The sequence below is a fragment of the Cavia porcellus genome, unplaced genomic scaffold (genome assembly GCF_034190915.1).
Source record: "Cavia porcellus strain 051 isolate PalLab524CR breed Dunkin Hartley unplaced genomic scaffold, mCavPor4.1 scaffold_18, whole genome shotgun sequence".
Classification (NCBI taxonomy): Eukaryota; Metazoa; Chordata; class Mammalia; order Rodentia; family Caviidae; genus Cavia; species Cavia porcellus.
This window is the reverse complement of record NW_026947501.1, coordinates 69,457,913-69,474,801: the sequence shown is the minus strand read 5'-3', so window position 1 is coordinate 69,474,801 and position 16,889 is coordinate 69,457,913. Positions and strand designations below refer to the sequence as shown.

The window sequence follows — 16,889 nt, the reverse complement described above, 5'->3', positions numbered from 1 at the left end:
CCTGCCTTGCAAGCAGGCAGTCGTGAGTTTGATCCCTGGTACCGATAAAAAGGAAAAAGACAAAAAAAAAAAAAAAAAAAACCTTAAAGACAGCTACACCATGAAAGCACATGCTTAAAATGAACAGAAAATAGTTCTGATGACTGTGTTTGAAACAGAAACAACTGACAAAAGACGTTAAAGTTATGTTTTCAAACTGAAGGAAAAACTGCCAACATAGAACTTGAGATGGCCAACAAAATAAACACGTATAAATATAGATTACTTAAAAACATTTTCAGAAAAGTGGAAAGAGAAAAACTGTTACCAGCAGGAATACACTACAAGAAATACTACAGAAACATTTAGGTTGAAGCGAAATAATTTCAATGAAAACTCACAGTGAAATAAGGAATAAAGAGTAAGATGTGACTAAATGTAATTCGTGATGTAAGACAAGCTCAAAAATCTAGAAAATAATAGTAAATTAAACTGAAAATGTATACAGAGGAAAACAATTAAAATTAGAAAAGAAATCAATGAATCAGAAAGCACATAAATAAAAATTACAGCCAAAACTACTTTTACATCTAAAGAGAGAGCTGATGAGCCAATGGGGACCAATCAATAAAAATAAATGAAGGAAAAGCACAAACTGCCAAAATCAAAATGGAAAAAGGAGATATTACCATGGATCTTATAAAATGAGAAAATTAATAAGTAAAAGCAATGAGTATGATATCGAAATATTTAAAACTTACAAATACTGGTCCTTCCCCAACTCTTCCAGAAAACAGACATGTGATACACCCCAGTTCTTTCAGTGAGGCCAGAATAACCTCTGTCTTGGTTACTTTTCTCTTGTTGTTGAGATAAAATATTCAGCACCCAAAATTAAGGAAGGAAAAATATTTAGCTCATGGTTAGTGGAAGTTTCAGTCAGTAACCAGCTGCCTCTGAGGCGGGGTGTCAAAGCAGAAGAGCAAACGTTCATGGCAGCAGAAAAACAGTAAAAGCAACAAACTAAAAGGGGCAAAAAGAAGGAGCAAGCCTCTTTCTCTCTTTTATACTGTATGCAGGCTGCACACACCATCAATCCTAGCAACTAGACAGCAAACCAATCACAAACTCTAGATTCAGCCATCTCCGAAAATCCCACCCCCATGACCACATGAGACTTTGGGAGGACATCCAGACACAAACTATAACAGCCTCATTAAAATAAGGATATGTAAAGTGAAGAAAGCCATCAAAAATGTGCATTTTCTTCTTATTCTCTGCAAGTTTGTAGAAGGCAATCATTATTTCTAACGTTTAAACTAATTCACCTACGAAGGCATTTAGGCCACGGGAAGAAAAGCTCATGTTTAAATTTTACTTCATTTAAAAATTTTATTACAGATTCAACAATTATAAAACTACAGAACTTTTCTGGTATTTAAGTTCCTTTTGTGTTAGTTTTGTTAAGTGGAACTTTTTCAGGGTATTTTATGTTTCAAACATGGTGGTATAGTGTTTATAACATCTCCCTATGAAAAGTTATAAACAGAATATTAGCAAATCCAGTCCAAGAATACATCTCATCGTGATGAAGTGGGGTTATGCTAATGATGAAAACTTAATGCAACATTTAAAATCAATAAAATTTTCAACCTGATCAGAAAAAGAGAGAAAAGCCCTATTTCATCTCAATAGATGCACAAAAAGCAATTGGTTAAATTCAGCCTCCGATGGTGATAAATGACTAGGCAATCAAAATTGAAAGAAATGTCATCAATAAAATAAAACATATTCAAAATTACAGCAGAACTAGCACAAAATGTGACCCTGAAATCACAGTGCTGTCTGCTCCCCAAGGGGCCGGTTTTGCTATGTGTGCCTGTCAGGAAAGGCTGAGTGGAAACTCAAGTCTCACTAGCTTCACTGGTTCCTGCTGGCTTGAACTACTGGGTGATATAAATGGATCTAATCACTTTTATTTATCTTTTTCCTAATTAAATTAATTAAAAGTCACCCGACCCGACGGGTCAGACAAGCAGGTATCACAGGTAGTTCAACCCACCTGGCGGCAAGACATGAATTGTGGCCCCGTCGTGAACATGTTAGTAAAGCAAAGGTCTCACTCTTGCCTTGTCCCAGTACGCTCTGGGTGGCAGAGGACATGACCTGTGGACTATGTTATCCTAGCTCTGGAAATCAGACCGAACCATTCAGATCACTGTGGTTGCCCCAAGATGGAGATGAACGAAGTGACACCTGGAAGGTCTCAATGCTTGTTCAGGTGTGACACACATCACCTCCACTCTTACTCACAAACGCAAGGCCCCAAACAACTTCAGGGGGTTGGGAAGGTACAGTTTATTTTGCATACCTGGAAGTAGAAAGGAACAAGGTACCAGGGAACTCTGGCAGTGTCCTTTGTAGAGAGAATGGGACATTTATAGTAGTAGCTTCACAGAGGAAGCATCTCTCCAAGATGAGCAGGAGGCTAAAATCTTCAGTGCATAAGGACATTCTGAAGATGGGGATGGGAAAAAAGGATCAAGATGACGGACATTCGAGGACAGGGGACAACTCCGACCTCTGCACCTCCTTTGGTTGGCTCTGGCTCACAGGCTCACCTCGGTTTCTCTTCTTGGATAGTTTAGGTCTGGTGTCCTAAGCTTCCTGTCTTTATTATTGTCTGAACTAGCTAATCCATTTAGCGTGGTAGTACCTAAACATTTTCTCCATTTCTGTGTGTGATTGCTCCAAATTTTAGATTAACTGTCTATTACCAAGAATATTTGTTCCTTCCAGGAAAATACCTAAGCTCAGTGCTAGCTTATGCTGCTTGATCCTCCTAAAATATGGATCCCTTTTCTCCCAAAGCAGCCAATGCCTTCCTTCAGCACTCAACAAAAATCCTGCCTCCTTGCTAACACAATACACTTCCCAGAGGGGGACAGCCACCGTCATCTGCCCCAAAACACAATACACTTCCCAGAGGGGGACAACCACCCTCATCTGCCCCAATGCAGGAATGAGGGGAAGCTCTGCTTTCTCTCTGGATGGGAAGAACTGAGGTCCCGAGAGTTGATATTTCACAGTCTGACACCCCCGGCTGTGATAGCCACTGTTTCTGCACGTCCTGCAGCAGTTTCCCAGGGTCTTCGAGGTACCATAATCAGGAGACCCTGCTGAAGCACAGGGTCCAGTCCGAATGCTTGGTTCTCCATTCAAGTAAGTCCCAGTGTGGAGGCTGAGCCACACAAGGAGGAAGGCCGTTCTGGCCTCAAATCCACGGTGAACTCTCCAAACAAACTTTACTGCTAATAGACCTGAAACGTATGTGTTGCTTCCTGATGGCTGCAGAACTCGGAAAGACAGAAGAAATAGGCCCCCAATAAGTGATTGCTTTCATCTTTATTTCAAAAAGAAATAGCTCTCTATCTTTGCGCAGCTGCCATGTGCCTCCAGTGGCTCTGCTTGAGGTCTCGTAGATGCAAAAATGAAAAAGACGTAACTGCTGCCCTACAAGGAGGCCCCAGTCCAGTGTGGGCTCTAGTTTGGACAGCAAATGCTCCCAAATACCTGTTTGTGAAGGGTTTGGTCCCCAGGGCAGTGCCAGGAGGCATGGAGCCTTTAAAGGAGGGGCCTAGTTGGAGACTTGGTGTCATTGAGACGCTGTGCTTGGTCTTCTCTTTCACTTTTGGATTTTCTCTGCCATGTTCTCCCACCAGGATGTGCTGTCTCACCACAGACCCAAAGCAACAGTCCAGTCAATCCTGGAATGAAGCCTCCAACACTGTGAACCAAAAGAAACTCTCTCTCTTAATAAGTTAGCTGTCTTGGATATTTGTTACAGCAAAAGAAAGTTGCATGAAGAACCCAGCAACTAAACAAGATAAGCCAGGTGTTCCAAACAAAGAACACCATGGTAACAGGTGCTGAAGCAGATGGGGTTTTGCTTATTTGATCTACCTGCTAGGAAGTATCTCTCAGCCTTTGTCCCTGTGAAATTTTAATATTCCTTGAAGAATTTTTTTCTCATACACTTTCTACACAAAAACCTCACATGGAGGTGATTCCACCACCTGCTCCACACAAAACCAGTCAGAGGCCCATCTCTCCCTAGTTAAAGGAATGGATTCAAGAATGTCCCAAGACAGAGTCAGAACTAACCCTAAGTCACCCACTGACATTCTCTGCAAAGATGATGAGAAAGACTCTCCTCACTCAGAGCTGCAAGACTAGGACTCCCAAGAATGGGAGTCACATGGGAAGGGAGCGCGCCCAAGACCACAGTCCAACGAGGGGAGAAAGCATGAGGAGGAGGATCCCCGATGTCACTGAGAACCTGGTCCAACCACAGCTGACAAGGCTAGCACTTTCAATCATGCAGTTAGTCAGCCACTCCCCAAACATTTACAAAGCAGCTCTAAGACCAGGTGTCATTTTAGATCTTGAATCCAGTCTGCAAGATTCCTAAGTTTGAGGAGCCTGAAACTTTATGAGGAGACAAACAATTATACACAAAGCACTGCTTTTATGGCATCTGCTGCTGAGGGGAGGAAGGAAGACACAACAACTAAGGAAATAAGCAAGATCCTTGTTGAAGTGTTAGAGAAAGCAAAGCAAGGGAAGGACTGGGTGCTCCAGCGCAAACAGGGTGAGCAGTGAGGGTCTCACGCGAGCTCAGGCAGCAGACGCGAGGCGCCAGCCCTGTCTGAGGAGCAGGAAAGACAGGTGAGGTCCGAGGGCGGGCGTCTAGAAGGACGAAGGACGTCAGCTTTTATTCTCTCCTTGCTGTGAGTGGCACCTGGGCCGGAGGGCGGTGCCAGGCAGGGGGACTGAGCAGAGGACTGACCTGCACTGAGGTGACTGTGAGGCGGGTGGGGCAGCAGCAGGGCAGCCAAGGAGCCACTGCAATAATCTATGAAGAGCCATGACCACTGCATGAGGCACAATGGTATTGACAATGGGTGCTGTGAAGTGGCCGGAGCTAATCATCTCCCTCAAGAGCACTTCACACTGCTGAAACTCAAGGGCACTCAGCCACGGGACCATCTCCACCCAGTCCAGCCATCGACAGCTAAAGCATCATTCTTTCACTACCACCAGAAGAAAGAATGTGCAGGGGACCCAGGTCAGGACTCTTTCCGTCCATTGAATAGCTTCCCCCGGCCTTCCAGTTAGCCTGATCCAGTGAGCTGTGTCCACGAGCCACACTTGGCCCCAACAGTGGAGGTGGTTGTGGCATCACAGGCAATGGTAGCTTTGCTTAGCATGAAGGTACTTCAATCCCACTTGCCCTGGCCAGGCTGGTGTTTGCCCTCACAGCCACCTGGCAACTACGGCTCAGGGCAAGTGTGTGTTCACTAGAGCATGGCACCTTCTAAGGTGCCTAAGTCCCGTTGTGATGCCAGAATGCCTGGGAGAGCAAGCTCAAGCACCTTCACGTGACCACTGCGTCCCTAAGGCTGGGCCAGCACTGGTGCCCTCCAGCCTCGTGCTCCACGTGACAGGGGCAGCTGCCACCCCAAAGGACCACATGCAGTCTTCACAATCTGCATTTGCCCGGCTGTTCCCTCCCTCGGAACTGGCCCTCGAAGAGCAGGAGCTCCCCGACCCCTACCACCACACTGTCAGGACCGGGGCCCTCCACCTTCCCTCCATTGCAGCACAGGAAGTAGGCGCGGAAAAGATGAGCATGGAAATGCATGACTCGGTTGGTGCCAAATAACACTGCAAATGCTTTGCTTGCACTGGAAGTTCTGAGACATTCTCTGACAAAATCCAACAAGTTAATGTTTCACTGGGCTGGAGAGCCCCAACCTTGGGCTTCAGTTGGCACCCAAGCAGGTGACACCAATCCACTTCCAGGATGAAGAACCACAGCAGGGAAACAGAAAGGTGGCCTAGGCCAGAAAATACTAGCCACACCAAGAAACAGTTTAAAGCACATTTTCTGGAATGAAGGATAGCTGTCAACCCAAAGGCAGTGAGTGTTCTCGGTCAATAAAATGAAAGAGAAAAGAGATGGGACAATGTGGAGAAAATTCCCTAGAGCAAGACCTTGACCCAGGCTGGAGCCATGAACACCTGACATTGGGAGTGAAGCTCCTGGCGTCTGCCCTCACTAAGAAGCCCAAGAGCCTTCCAAAAGCCTCTGAAATTTCTCTCTCTCTCTCTCTCTCTCTCTCTCTCTCTCTCTCTCTCTGTGTGTGTGTGTGTGTGTGTGTGTGTGTGTGTGCGCGCGCGTGTATCTGTTTGTGTCTCTCTCTGTGTGTGTCTCTCTCTGTATCTCTCTCTCCCACTCTCTTTCCCTCTCCCGGTCCTCACTTGGCTATGTCTCCGACTTGGCTATGCTCCAGATCAAACGTCAGGAAGAGCCGATGCCTCTCTGGGCCTCCCAAGCTCTGTGCTGATCCCCATTGCCCTGGTCAACAGGAACAGTCAGTCATTGGGTGTCACTGAGGAGTTAGCCCTTCAAGGGAAGGACTACTCAGGCCTGGCGCACACAGTAGGGCCTGGCTTCTCTGACTTTACTGGTGCCCTCGTCTATGTTCTGGACAGGGGCTCCCTACGGGGCATGTGAGTAGCACCCATGGAGCTCCTTGGCTGCCTTAGGAGCCCAAGGAGCCAGTTGTGTGCACAGAAATCTGTGCCCTGGACAGTAGTGACATAGCCCTGAGGCCAGTGCTGCCCTGGGTCAGCTGTGGCAAGCACGGCCCCTTTCTTCAGCTGTCAAACAGTATGCACCTCATGGGGCACAAGGAGGGTTAGAGGGAACCCCAGCCCAGGACCTGGCCCACAGCAAAGCTCAGTACTGCCTGCTCTTCCTTGGCAAGTCGGCCCAGGCAGAAGCCAGTTTTGGTGGCAGGGGTTTATGAACTGAAAACCAGCAATATTTGTGTAGTTGTGGATTTCTTACCTTTACTTATAAGGCACTTTGCAGCTGCACCGCTGGTGGTTAAAGTTAATCCTCTGAGGAAGTGGGGGCATTGCAACATGCTCAGCTCACAGGTGAGGAAGACTGTGCTTCAGAGAGGTCAATGGACACACAGCGATGCAAGATGGGTTCAGCTGGACCAAACGTCCAATTGTATGGACCTAACCCCCACTACTGGAATTCGAGTGAGGCTGAATCCTGTATCACTCCTCCCTCAGGGAGGCCAGGGCCAGCAGGATGCCCTCCTTAGAGGGATGGAGTTTAGCCAAGAAAGTTTCATTAAACTGTTCTGGGCCATGCACGGTCCAGCTGCGGAGTGGGCACCTGCTTACACACACACACACACACACACACACACACACACACACACACACACACACACGGTGCTTCCATCAGCCCAGGCCATCTCCTGCAGCCTCAAGCTCAAAAGGCCACTCTGGCTTCCCAGGAACCCGAGGCAAGCAAAATCCTCACTAGCTGCCAAGCCAAGTCCTCCCTGCGACACCGCAAGTTTGGGCCCCGCTTTCCTCTGCGAATCTGCCGCCCCAGCTCGCGCTCGGCCTCGTCTGACCCCCTCAGGGCACGCGATGCCCAGCAGTCGCCCCGGTGGAAGCCCCGCGCCTGGCACCCGGCCCGGCCCTCCGCCCGCCGCGACGTGGCCGCGCCTGGGTCCCCGCGCCCCGCAGCGCGCAGCAGAGGACGGCGGGGAGGGGGAGCTGGGCCGACGCCCGAGCGAGCTGCGCCCCTGCCCTCTTACCTTCCTCATTCTCGTCAAACACTGGGGGCTTGTGGGAGTGGTTCCCGCCCATATTCTGCCGCGGAGCCCGCAGCTGCAGCCGCTGCTACATGCCCGGCCGTGGGGCTGCGGGGGGCGGGACGCGCGCAGGGAGCGCGAGGCGCTGAGCCCAGCTCAGGTCCAAGTCGCGGAGCCGGAGGGGCCGAGAGCCACGCAGGGGCGGGGACGGCGCCGCCGCGCCCCCTTCTCCGGACGCCCCCTACTGCGGGCGCCCTCAGCCGCGCCCTCAGGGCGGCAGCACCCCGCGCCTGTGTAGGCTGGGGAGCCCGGGACTCCCCGCGCCGGGGCCACCTCGCTGCGCGGCTGGCGAGCTGCAGCGGGCGGGAGAAGGTGGAGGAGGCGGGTGGAGGAGGAGGAAGAGGAGGAGAGGGAGGAGAGCGAGGAGGGGAGGGAACAGAACTGGCGAGGGCCGTGCTGAGGGGCGCGGCGGAGGAGCGCAGCCCCAGTGCGGCGGGGAGGATGGAGCTCGGGACCCACTGAGCAGCCGCGGGGTGCACGGGCTTGCCCAGGACGGTGGCTCAGGACCACTGTCTCATGGGTTGGCCCGGCCAGAATATCACTGGCACCGTCGTCCACGCCCCCTTGCAAACGCCCCAGAGTAAGGTTTGCTCCCCCGCTTAGTAATGCGGGCCGTGTCCCCAGGGCGGGGAGCGCCGGGTGCGTCCCGAGGGAGCCCAGGCGCCCGGGCCCGCGGTGAAGACGCTGATGGGCACTCGGTGCCGCTCGTCTCCAGCACACGCGCCACGCCGCTCCTTTGTGTGTTCCTAGATTTCCCACTGAACAAAAGTGGAGCCCGCCCTGTGGGACCGAATACGATTTCCCTCTTCATGGGGAAACTGAGGCCCAAGAGAGCCATGGTTTATCGCCCCAAATTATTCTCTGTGGGCATAGCTGGGCGTGGGCCTCGGGATTCCCCCAAACTGCCCGGCACAGGCACCAGATTGAGGGGCGGGGTTCCTTTCTGGATCCCTGAGCTCGGTTGGAGCTCAAAGTGGTGTCAGGAAAGGCGAGCACCCCGGCCTCCTAAGGCCTGGGACGCGCTGTGCACCTCGCTCGCAGGATAGGTTGGTGGCTCTTGCCCAGGGCTCCCCAGGGAGCGCCTGGTGGCTCTGGGCCGCGCGAGCCGCCCACCCGGCCTCCTAGTGCGACGCGGCATCTCCGGCATCGTCCCGCCCTCTGCTGGGCGCTTGCTTTGCTAGAAAGAGGTTTGGCTCCTCTCCTCTCTCTTCCTTGCCTTTTCCGCTAGTCTTTTCCTCTGTCTGTCCTTATTTTCCGATAAACGATTTACTCCACTAGGTTGAATTTCCAAATTTTACTTTTCATTTTTAAAGACTGCAGTAAGACCCACAAAAGGTTTAAAGAGCCATCACTAGGCTCTTAGCAAAATGCTCCTCTGGTGAAAATCATAAACCTCCAGCTCACCCCACTTTTTAAAGTAGAGAACACCCATCCTCTGTAGCGCACTGAGCTGGGAACACGGGCATCCCTGTGCAGAAGACTGAAACTAAATTCCTGCCTCTCACCTGTACTAAAATCAGATCACAATGCAGTGAAGACCTGCGTATAAAAACAGAAATCTTGAAACTGTCGAAGGCCCTTGAAGCCACAAGCACAGACAAGGACTTCCTGAACGGGACTTCACTCCGCAGGCAGAGCTGAGAGCGGCAGGCCACCCAGGGCTTTGGCCCTAACTGCCCTTCCTGGAGCTGACTGTGTGTCCTCCTGCATTGCCTCTGTGAAATGGGGTGAACAGTAACTCTTCAGCTTGCTGTTAGGATTCTATCAAGGATCTTTCCAAAATCATGAAATAAGTGACTGGGGAGTATGCGCAGCCATTTGCGCTGCCAGCAGGCACCTGTGGTGTGGTCTGGCCACATCAGCATAAAGGAGGCACCTCAAAGGGACTGGGGAGAATGTGGGCTGGGGTTAGGGTTGGGGTATGCAGGAGAAAGTGACCGTGCCAGCCACGCATGAAGGATGTAAGGGATATCAAGTGTGTGCCTTCTGTCTTGCTGCTACCATCCACCCTGAGAAGGCCTGGCCCAGGGTAGGCTGTTCCCAGAATGAGGGACCCAAGATGCAGACTGGGACCCCTCATGCATTTTGAGGCTCATCAGCAAGGAAAATGTGCGTTTTCATAAGCTGCCAAGGTTGGGGGATGTTCGTTTTGAAGCATTGTCATAGAAATAGCTGACTGGTGTACGTATATGAAATCAATAGTCATACACACCAATAATGAAGACTATGGCCGTGAAGGAATCCCAGGAGGCCTGGGGCCAGGGAGGCAGAAGAGTCCCACAGTTCATGGGACATGTTGACTTCTCTGCATTTGTCCCTTCCTCTGTCTCCTTTGTCCAGCAGGAGCCACAAGGGTGAGGAAGACAAGGTTAAACTTCATGAAATTTGAAGCACAGAAACCCTGGTAGAGTGTGGGGCCGCTTGGGTGGTGTGAGTGGGAGAACTGTAGGGGTCTCCAGAATTCATCCAGAATGGAGTGTGGCTACAAGTACAGGTGTGAAACTCATATTTAAAGTGCTTCTCTTGTAAGTCTGCACAGTGTTTTAGCATTTATTGAAAAAGTGATAAATATTCTTACTTTGAAAAGTTTTTCAAACACTCACCTACTCCTGGTGGTATAAGACCCAGGTTCCAGTTTGTGACTACAGAGCTTGTGGATCACATAGGATGTAGGTACGATTGTCCTACTTTACAGTTGGACAGAGGGGGCTCGTGGTATCGAATGACTTGTCCCTAATGCACAGTTAAGGGTCTTCATTTGCTAGGGCTGCTGTAAGAACTTGCTACACACTGAATGGCTCAAAGCAGCAGAGTTCTCTTCTGTCACTTTTCTGGAGCCCGATCTGAAGTTAAGACGTTCACAGAACTGGTTCCCTCTGAGAAAGACTTGCCCCATGGCTGGCCAGCTTCTCCTGCCTCCACTTTCCCCAGCTTGGCACTGCAGGACTCCAACCTCTGGTGGCACCCCTGCATGGCATCTCCTGTCCACAGATTCAAGGCCCTCTCAGTAGCCAGAATGAAGCATGTAGCCGACATTCGTGAAGGGATAGTCCTACTCTGTGGAGGAGAAACTGAGGCAGGGCAGAACTATGAGCAGGCCCACGGCCTTGAGGTCGAGGTTGCCGATGTAATGCAGGTGGGAGAGGCTGGTGATGTGGGTCCAATAGGGACACAGAGTCATGGTCTGTAACATGGCAGTGGGTCACAGTCATGTCCTGGCCATGTTTCAGAGGCAGAACTCACTGGATTTCCTGATGGATTGAAGGTGAGGCTAACAATGATGAGAACTTTATGCCCGCACAGCCAAAAGAATAAAGAAGGGGACCTGTGTGGGTGGTAGGCTCCCAGGGTCATGGTGTGGTGGGCAGGGGAAGAGGGTGGAGGTCAAGAGTGGCCTTACAGAACAGCACTGTACAGTGCCAGCCAGCAATGGGTGTCGATCCTTGGGTGGGCAGGAGGACAGGTCACATGTAAAGGGTTGGTTGGGTAGGTGGCAGCCTCTGACTAGATGTGAGCGGGGTATAGAGGAGAAGCTGAGACCAGAAATTTAAACAAATAAAGAGCCCTGCATGGATAGCTAGTGTTTGAGGCCCAAGGCTTAGGAGAAGTGAGGCCAAGCCAGAGACCTGGAAAGTAAAGAGGATATTGGAAGCATCAGAGGCGGTAGGAGATGCAGGAAGGATGAACTGCATGTGCCATGAAAGATGCCAGCCCCGGGTGGAGCAGGTGAACAAGTAGAAGGCGTTGTACCGTCCTTGAGGAAGAATCCAGGCCTCCCAGCACTGTGACCCCAGAAGCACCTGGTGCTCCCAAGACTCTTGCCCAGTCAAGGGGACCTGCTCAGCAGACAGGGGTGGAGTGTGAGTGTAAGTGTCATCTGAGGGGAGCCAGGCAGCCTGTGCCCTCTGGGGGCGCTGCTTCTGGTCAAGAGCTGAGCCGGCTCCTTGGTGTTCTGGTCACACAAAGGAACAGAGCTCGTGGTGTCACTGCCATGTCGGGTTGGCTACAAACTCCTCCCTGCGGTGAGCTAGAGCACATGTGCTGCTGGGCCATGTGCCTACCCCTCCACCGCACCTTCGAGGCAACACTGTTGACTTCACAGCTGTTGACTTGCATGTTCTCCCGAGGGATTTGGCCCGGAAGTGTCATTGGATCCTTGTCTGCTGGGTGTGAGCCTCTTTCACAGGGATGTCGCAGCTGAGGCCTGTTAATTAGCTTTAAACCTAATTGCTGGCAAAAGCCATCTGGGTATTTTCTTTGGTCTCTTAGAAACTTGGTTCTGGGCTCGGAAAGAGGCGATCTTACGGAATATCACCTGTGTGGCACCGACCCTCTATGCACGTTGACGCTCAGGGATGAAGAGGACAGTGTGAGCAGAGCAATGAAAGCCCGGCCAGGGCGGGGTGCAGCTGTGTGCTGGCAAGAGGCTTCCACTCTGCCTTTCCCCCCTTGGCTGATGTGCTCTGGGCTTGGACTGCATGTTAGACACTGAGCTGGAGCCAGGCCTGTAAAGGTAAGTAAATATAAGTCACCTCTGTGACCAGCCAGGAAGGTCTCCTAGAAGCAGAACAGTACTTCTGTGTATATAGTGGTGTGAGAAGGAACCATTTGTCACACAGACTCTGTCAGATATAAAGCTCTAGGTTTGTGAGAGGTGTAAATGAAACTGTATGCACAATTAGCAGTAATACACAGGAAGTGTGCTGCATTTACTAAGTTCAAGTATGTGTTTTCATTCCCAATAGAGGGTTCAGTTCTTAACGCTTCATGCTCGTAGCTCTAGAATATGCACAGAAGTAAAATTTTCTGCTGTTTCTGAGAAAGACTGAGACAGATGGGACTTGGTGGACATTTGCAGTCATAGCCTCCTTCCCAGGGAAGGTAGGCATGAAGCCAGATAAGCACACCATTCTGTAGGTGCTCAGGAAGGTACCTTTTGTTGGATCAAAGCCACACATCTACTCTGGACACCCTAAGCAGGATTGTTCCCCACTCACTGCAAGCTCATTGTTGAGCAAGAAATCTCTGGGAATGGAAGAGAGATGAGTGACAATATGGTACCACCTCTCCATCCCGGTCTCTTTAGCAGAAGTTGCTAGGACACCCCTGCTGCTACTCCTCATGACTCCTCCTCGATCCCCTAATACCAGCACACCCTGGCTGAATTACTCTGAAGCGAGCACATCCTCTGCACACCCTGCAGGGTGCTGCCCGGTCTCTCAGGAAGGATTCTGAACTAATCTTCAGCTATCTTAAAACAAAGGGCTGGCTGTCTTGACTGGCTCACAACTCATGAGCTTCTGCATGATTTTTTCAATCTGGATAGCAATTAAATCAAAGAAAAAAAAAACCCTCTGCTTCTCTGCACCAAGCTTGCTGGGCTTTCTTTCAAGGTTTGTTGCAGAGAGAGCCCAGAAGTTCAGGTTTGGGGTCTCTTCTGTGAACCTGGCAAGAGACTGAGCCTGTGACTGTTACTTTGCAATCCCAAATGTGAGCACATAGGTCTTCCTGACTTGAGTGCCCATGAGGACTGCAGAGTGCTGTAGCTGCCATTCTGGTCGCTGAGAACCTGACCCAGTGTTCACCACACCTCCCTATGGAGCGCTCACTGCCCCTGGCTGGAGCATTTAGTTTTATGTAATACGATCGTGCCCTAGAGGCTCAGGCAATTCCCGAGAGCCACATCTTCCACGCCAAGCCAATTTTTTTTAAGCATCTGCTGGATCAGATTTTGTTATCGTTTTCGTTAAGCCATTTTATTTCAAACTTGAGTCTGGTTGGTGTGGAGGAAATATTGTCTGCCTGCACCCTCGGAACATGCTCTCTGTGGTGGCATCATACATCACAAAGGGAGAAAAACGAGAAGCGAGTTCTGTGGCCCGCAGAGATAAGGAGGCGTTTGCACATGCAGGGCTGCTGCTGAGAATCATCTCTCTCAGATAGCACGTTGTCCCCGGGAATAAGAAGTGGTAACTTCAAAAGCAGTGTTTGTTGTTAAGAGTCCTGTGTGTGTGTGTGTGTGTGTGTGTGTGTGTGTGTGTGCTCACTCGAAGTGAGGGTCCAAAATTGCTCCAAATGTGGTGTGTCTGCATTTCTTGGCATTCTGAAATTCCCCGGAGGCATTTTCATAGCTGGAAACTTGGTAGCCCAGCAAATCCGAGCTTCTCCTTCTTACTTTAAAACAATTTGCATAGTAGCTCCATGGTGACCGCAAATGAAGTGTGCACGGGGAGAGTGCAGTGGCGTAATGTGAACCAGGCTGGGGCAGGAGCAGGGCTCTCTGGCTGCCAAATGCAACATGCGCAGAGAGTGTTTCCTTGGGTTTCTGCCCAGGTTTATGGGGATTCTTGGGCGCTTTAGGGAGTCATTGTGAACATACTGAACGCTGAAACTGTTCTTGAACTTTGTGTGCACAAACGTGTGCAGTGGAGTGTTTTCATCAGGCAAGATGGCCAAATCCTTCCTATCTCCTTAAAAGGCTGCATGGGTCTTCCTGGAAAAGGGAGCTTAAAGTGCTTTATCCAAAAAGTACCTGCATCTAGGAGAAGAGTCCCCTCTCGGGAAGCAGGCACAGCACGTAGTAGAAGCCATGATATGCTGTAGTCCAGAACCTTGGACACTGAGGACAAAAGCGTGTGGCCATGGAGACAAGACACAGGCCTCAAAGTGTCTATAGCCACCGCCTCAGCCTGTGGCCTTGGTAAGTTCCTTCCTTTCTCTGAGCCTCAGTTTCTCAGTCTGTAAGCTGTACAACTGAAGAAGTTGGGCAGAGTGGCAGAAACTGCTACCGCGTTTTCAATATCTCCGTGTCTTTCATTGTGTAAACAATCCACGCACCCAGTTTTAGCTGAGCTCATGGCCCCTGGCTATAGGCTGCATTTTCCAGCTTGCTTCACAGGTTGGAATGGTCATGTGACTATTAGTTCCAGCTAATGGGATGTGAGGGATGAGGTGCACACTGACTGCACTCCCCTGCCCCCTAGCACCAGCCAGGCCGCAGAGGACAGTTTCCTGAGAGGGACAGAGCAACCAGACAGCAGCACCGTAGTCCAGCGTGTGCTCCAGGAGAGGACACCCTACTGAACTTGGGGAGCAGTGCACCATCCTGGTGACACCCTGTAACCTGGATCTGGAGTTCCTTTGGTTGATCCTGAATCTATTTCTTAGCTAATGTACACAGAGGCGAAGGTCATCACTGTCCTCCCTTACATCTGATGTGACATAAGTGTACCACAGATGTTCAGCAAACTAAAGCATGACTGAATACATGAGCAGCACGTGGTTTAAATGGCCATGTCAGGAATACCGCGGGTATGATTTGTGCCCAGCTGGCCAAGTCTGGAATCCTTCTGAGAACCGAGGGTGACCAGGAGCTCAAGGTGCCCGGCATTGTCTTGGCCCAGTGTCTTCTAAAGAAAGGACAGAGCTGAGGAAGACTCAGAGGGAGCAAGGAGACAGAGCCCACACCTACCTCCTCCATTCCTCCTGTCCCTTCAGTGGGTCCGTCATGCACTCAACAATTAAGTGCCCACCACATCCGGGCACTACATCCGGGCACCTGTGGGTATAGACAAACCCTCTCAAATTAAGGCAGGCGACACCTAGTGGTCAGCAAAAGCAGCACTGCTGAGTCCGGCAAAAACATGGTGACATTTTCAGGCACACACAGGTGACATCAGTTGGAAGTGCACCCCGTCCCCAGCCAGAGAAGAAGAGGAAGCAGCTGTCTGTGTGTGCCTCTGCCAGCCCTCAGACACTGGGTCACATATGCTGTCCTTCAGCTTGAACCCATCGTCCCCTCCGGTTCATTCACTTGTAAAATGGGGATCATTTTTCCTAATTTTGAACCCAGAAAACGGCACTCTAGAGTGTGACACGCTGAGGAGTGGGGCAGGGACACCAGTGGGGTTGCAGGATCAGGCCCCCCTGGTATCCCATCCTGTCTCTCAGAGGTCTTTGACCTTTCTCCCTCGAAAGCCAAGGGCAGATACCTCCTCTGAACTTCCAGGGCCTGACTAAGGCGACTTCTTCAGAAAGGATCGCAGTGGTCACAAAAGCCTCCTGGGAAATTTAAGAACTGCGGTGGGAGGAAGAGATGGACATTTGTTACCAGATTTTCTTTTCATCTGTTCTCACAAGGGCAGCTCTGGAGAAGACGGAGGCCAGCTGCATTCTCAGGGACCCCCACCCCTTACCTCCCTGAGCCCAAGGGAACTTCGTCACAGCCTCATTCCTGTGCTCAGTGCACTGATTTTCCCTGAAAACCCATTTACCAAATCATCTCTACCCCCACTTCCCTCTCCCCTAGGAAGAAGGGATGGCAATTTCTAAACCTCCTCTGTTGATGGGGAGTTGGCCTGTGGTCCCTCTACTGATGCAGAGTAAGAATAAATATGCTGCCTTTCCTCTGCTAGTTCTGTCCGTGGTCAGCGGAGCAGGCCGCTTCTAACCTCCAGCATCCTCACTGTGCTGGCCTGGAGCATCACTGTGAGCCTGCCAAGGGCTCAGTGGTGACCTGCGCACCGATTCTAAACCACATGATGATACATTTGTTGTGGCTGAAGCAGAGGCGGAGCGATGCTACCGGAACCTCCTGGAGAGAGACGATGGTGCGGTTCCCCATCCCACAGTGCGCAGGTCCAGGTCTGTCCCCAGCAGGGAAGGAGCACTGCCACCCTAAGTTGGCAGCAGCTTTGCTGAGAGACCATCCCAGTGCCCATTCAACACAGTGCATTCAGATTCTCTCTAGTGGTCTGCGGCGCCCAATTTTGAGTATCAGCCTTGCCCTGGGGCCTGCTACATGGTTATACAACAGCACATCTGTGGCTGTCAGTGGGATTTTCTCTCTGTGGACCGATGTGGCTGACAGGACCTCAGCCTAGGGTCCCAAGTCCGCTCTGCAACTCATGGGGCAAAATCAAGCGGCTCTAGTCTGGCTGCAACTGCGGAGTTTATTTTCTGGTTCCAGAGACACCTGTGCCCAGTTTGCATCATCAGGACCCAAATAAGCCTGCTGGGTGGATCCAGAGAGAATTGTGGTGATTGATCTCCAGGGCGAGTTGTGGAAAGGGAAGCATTTTCAAGCCAATATTCTTGGAGCACCGACTCCATTCCAAGGCTGTGCTGGGCGCTGGGTGTCCTGCTGGGGTAACGCAGCGCGCT

The 16,889-nt window shown here is 50.9% G+C and overlaps 1 protein-coding gene across 1 annotated transcript in view; it reads right to left on the bottom strand.

Moving 5' to 3' along the window:
* Positions 1–8,050, bottom strand: part of Stk32b (serine/threonine kinase 32B) — a 336,180-nt gene extending 328,130 nt beyond the window's left edge. The window contains exon 1 of the mRNA XM_063230171.1: positions 7,671–8,050. Coding sequence (XP_063086241.1) covers positions 7,671–7,722 — 52 coding nt within the window. The 5' untranslated portion in view covers positions 7,723–8,050. The remainder of the gene's footprint in view (positions 1–7,670) is intronic.
* Between the last annotated feature and the right edge of the window lie 8,839 nt (positions 8,051–16,889).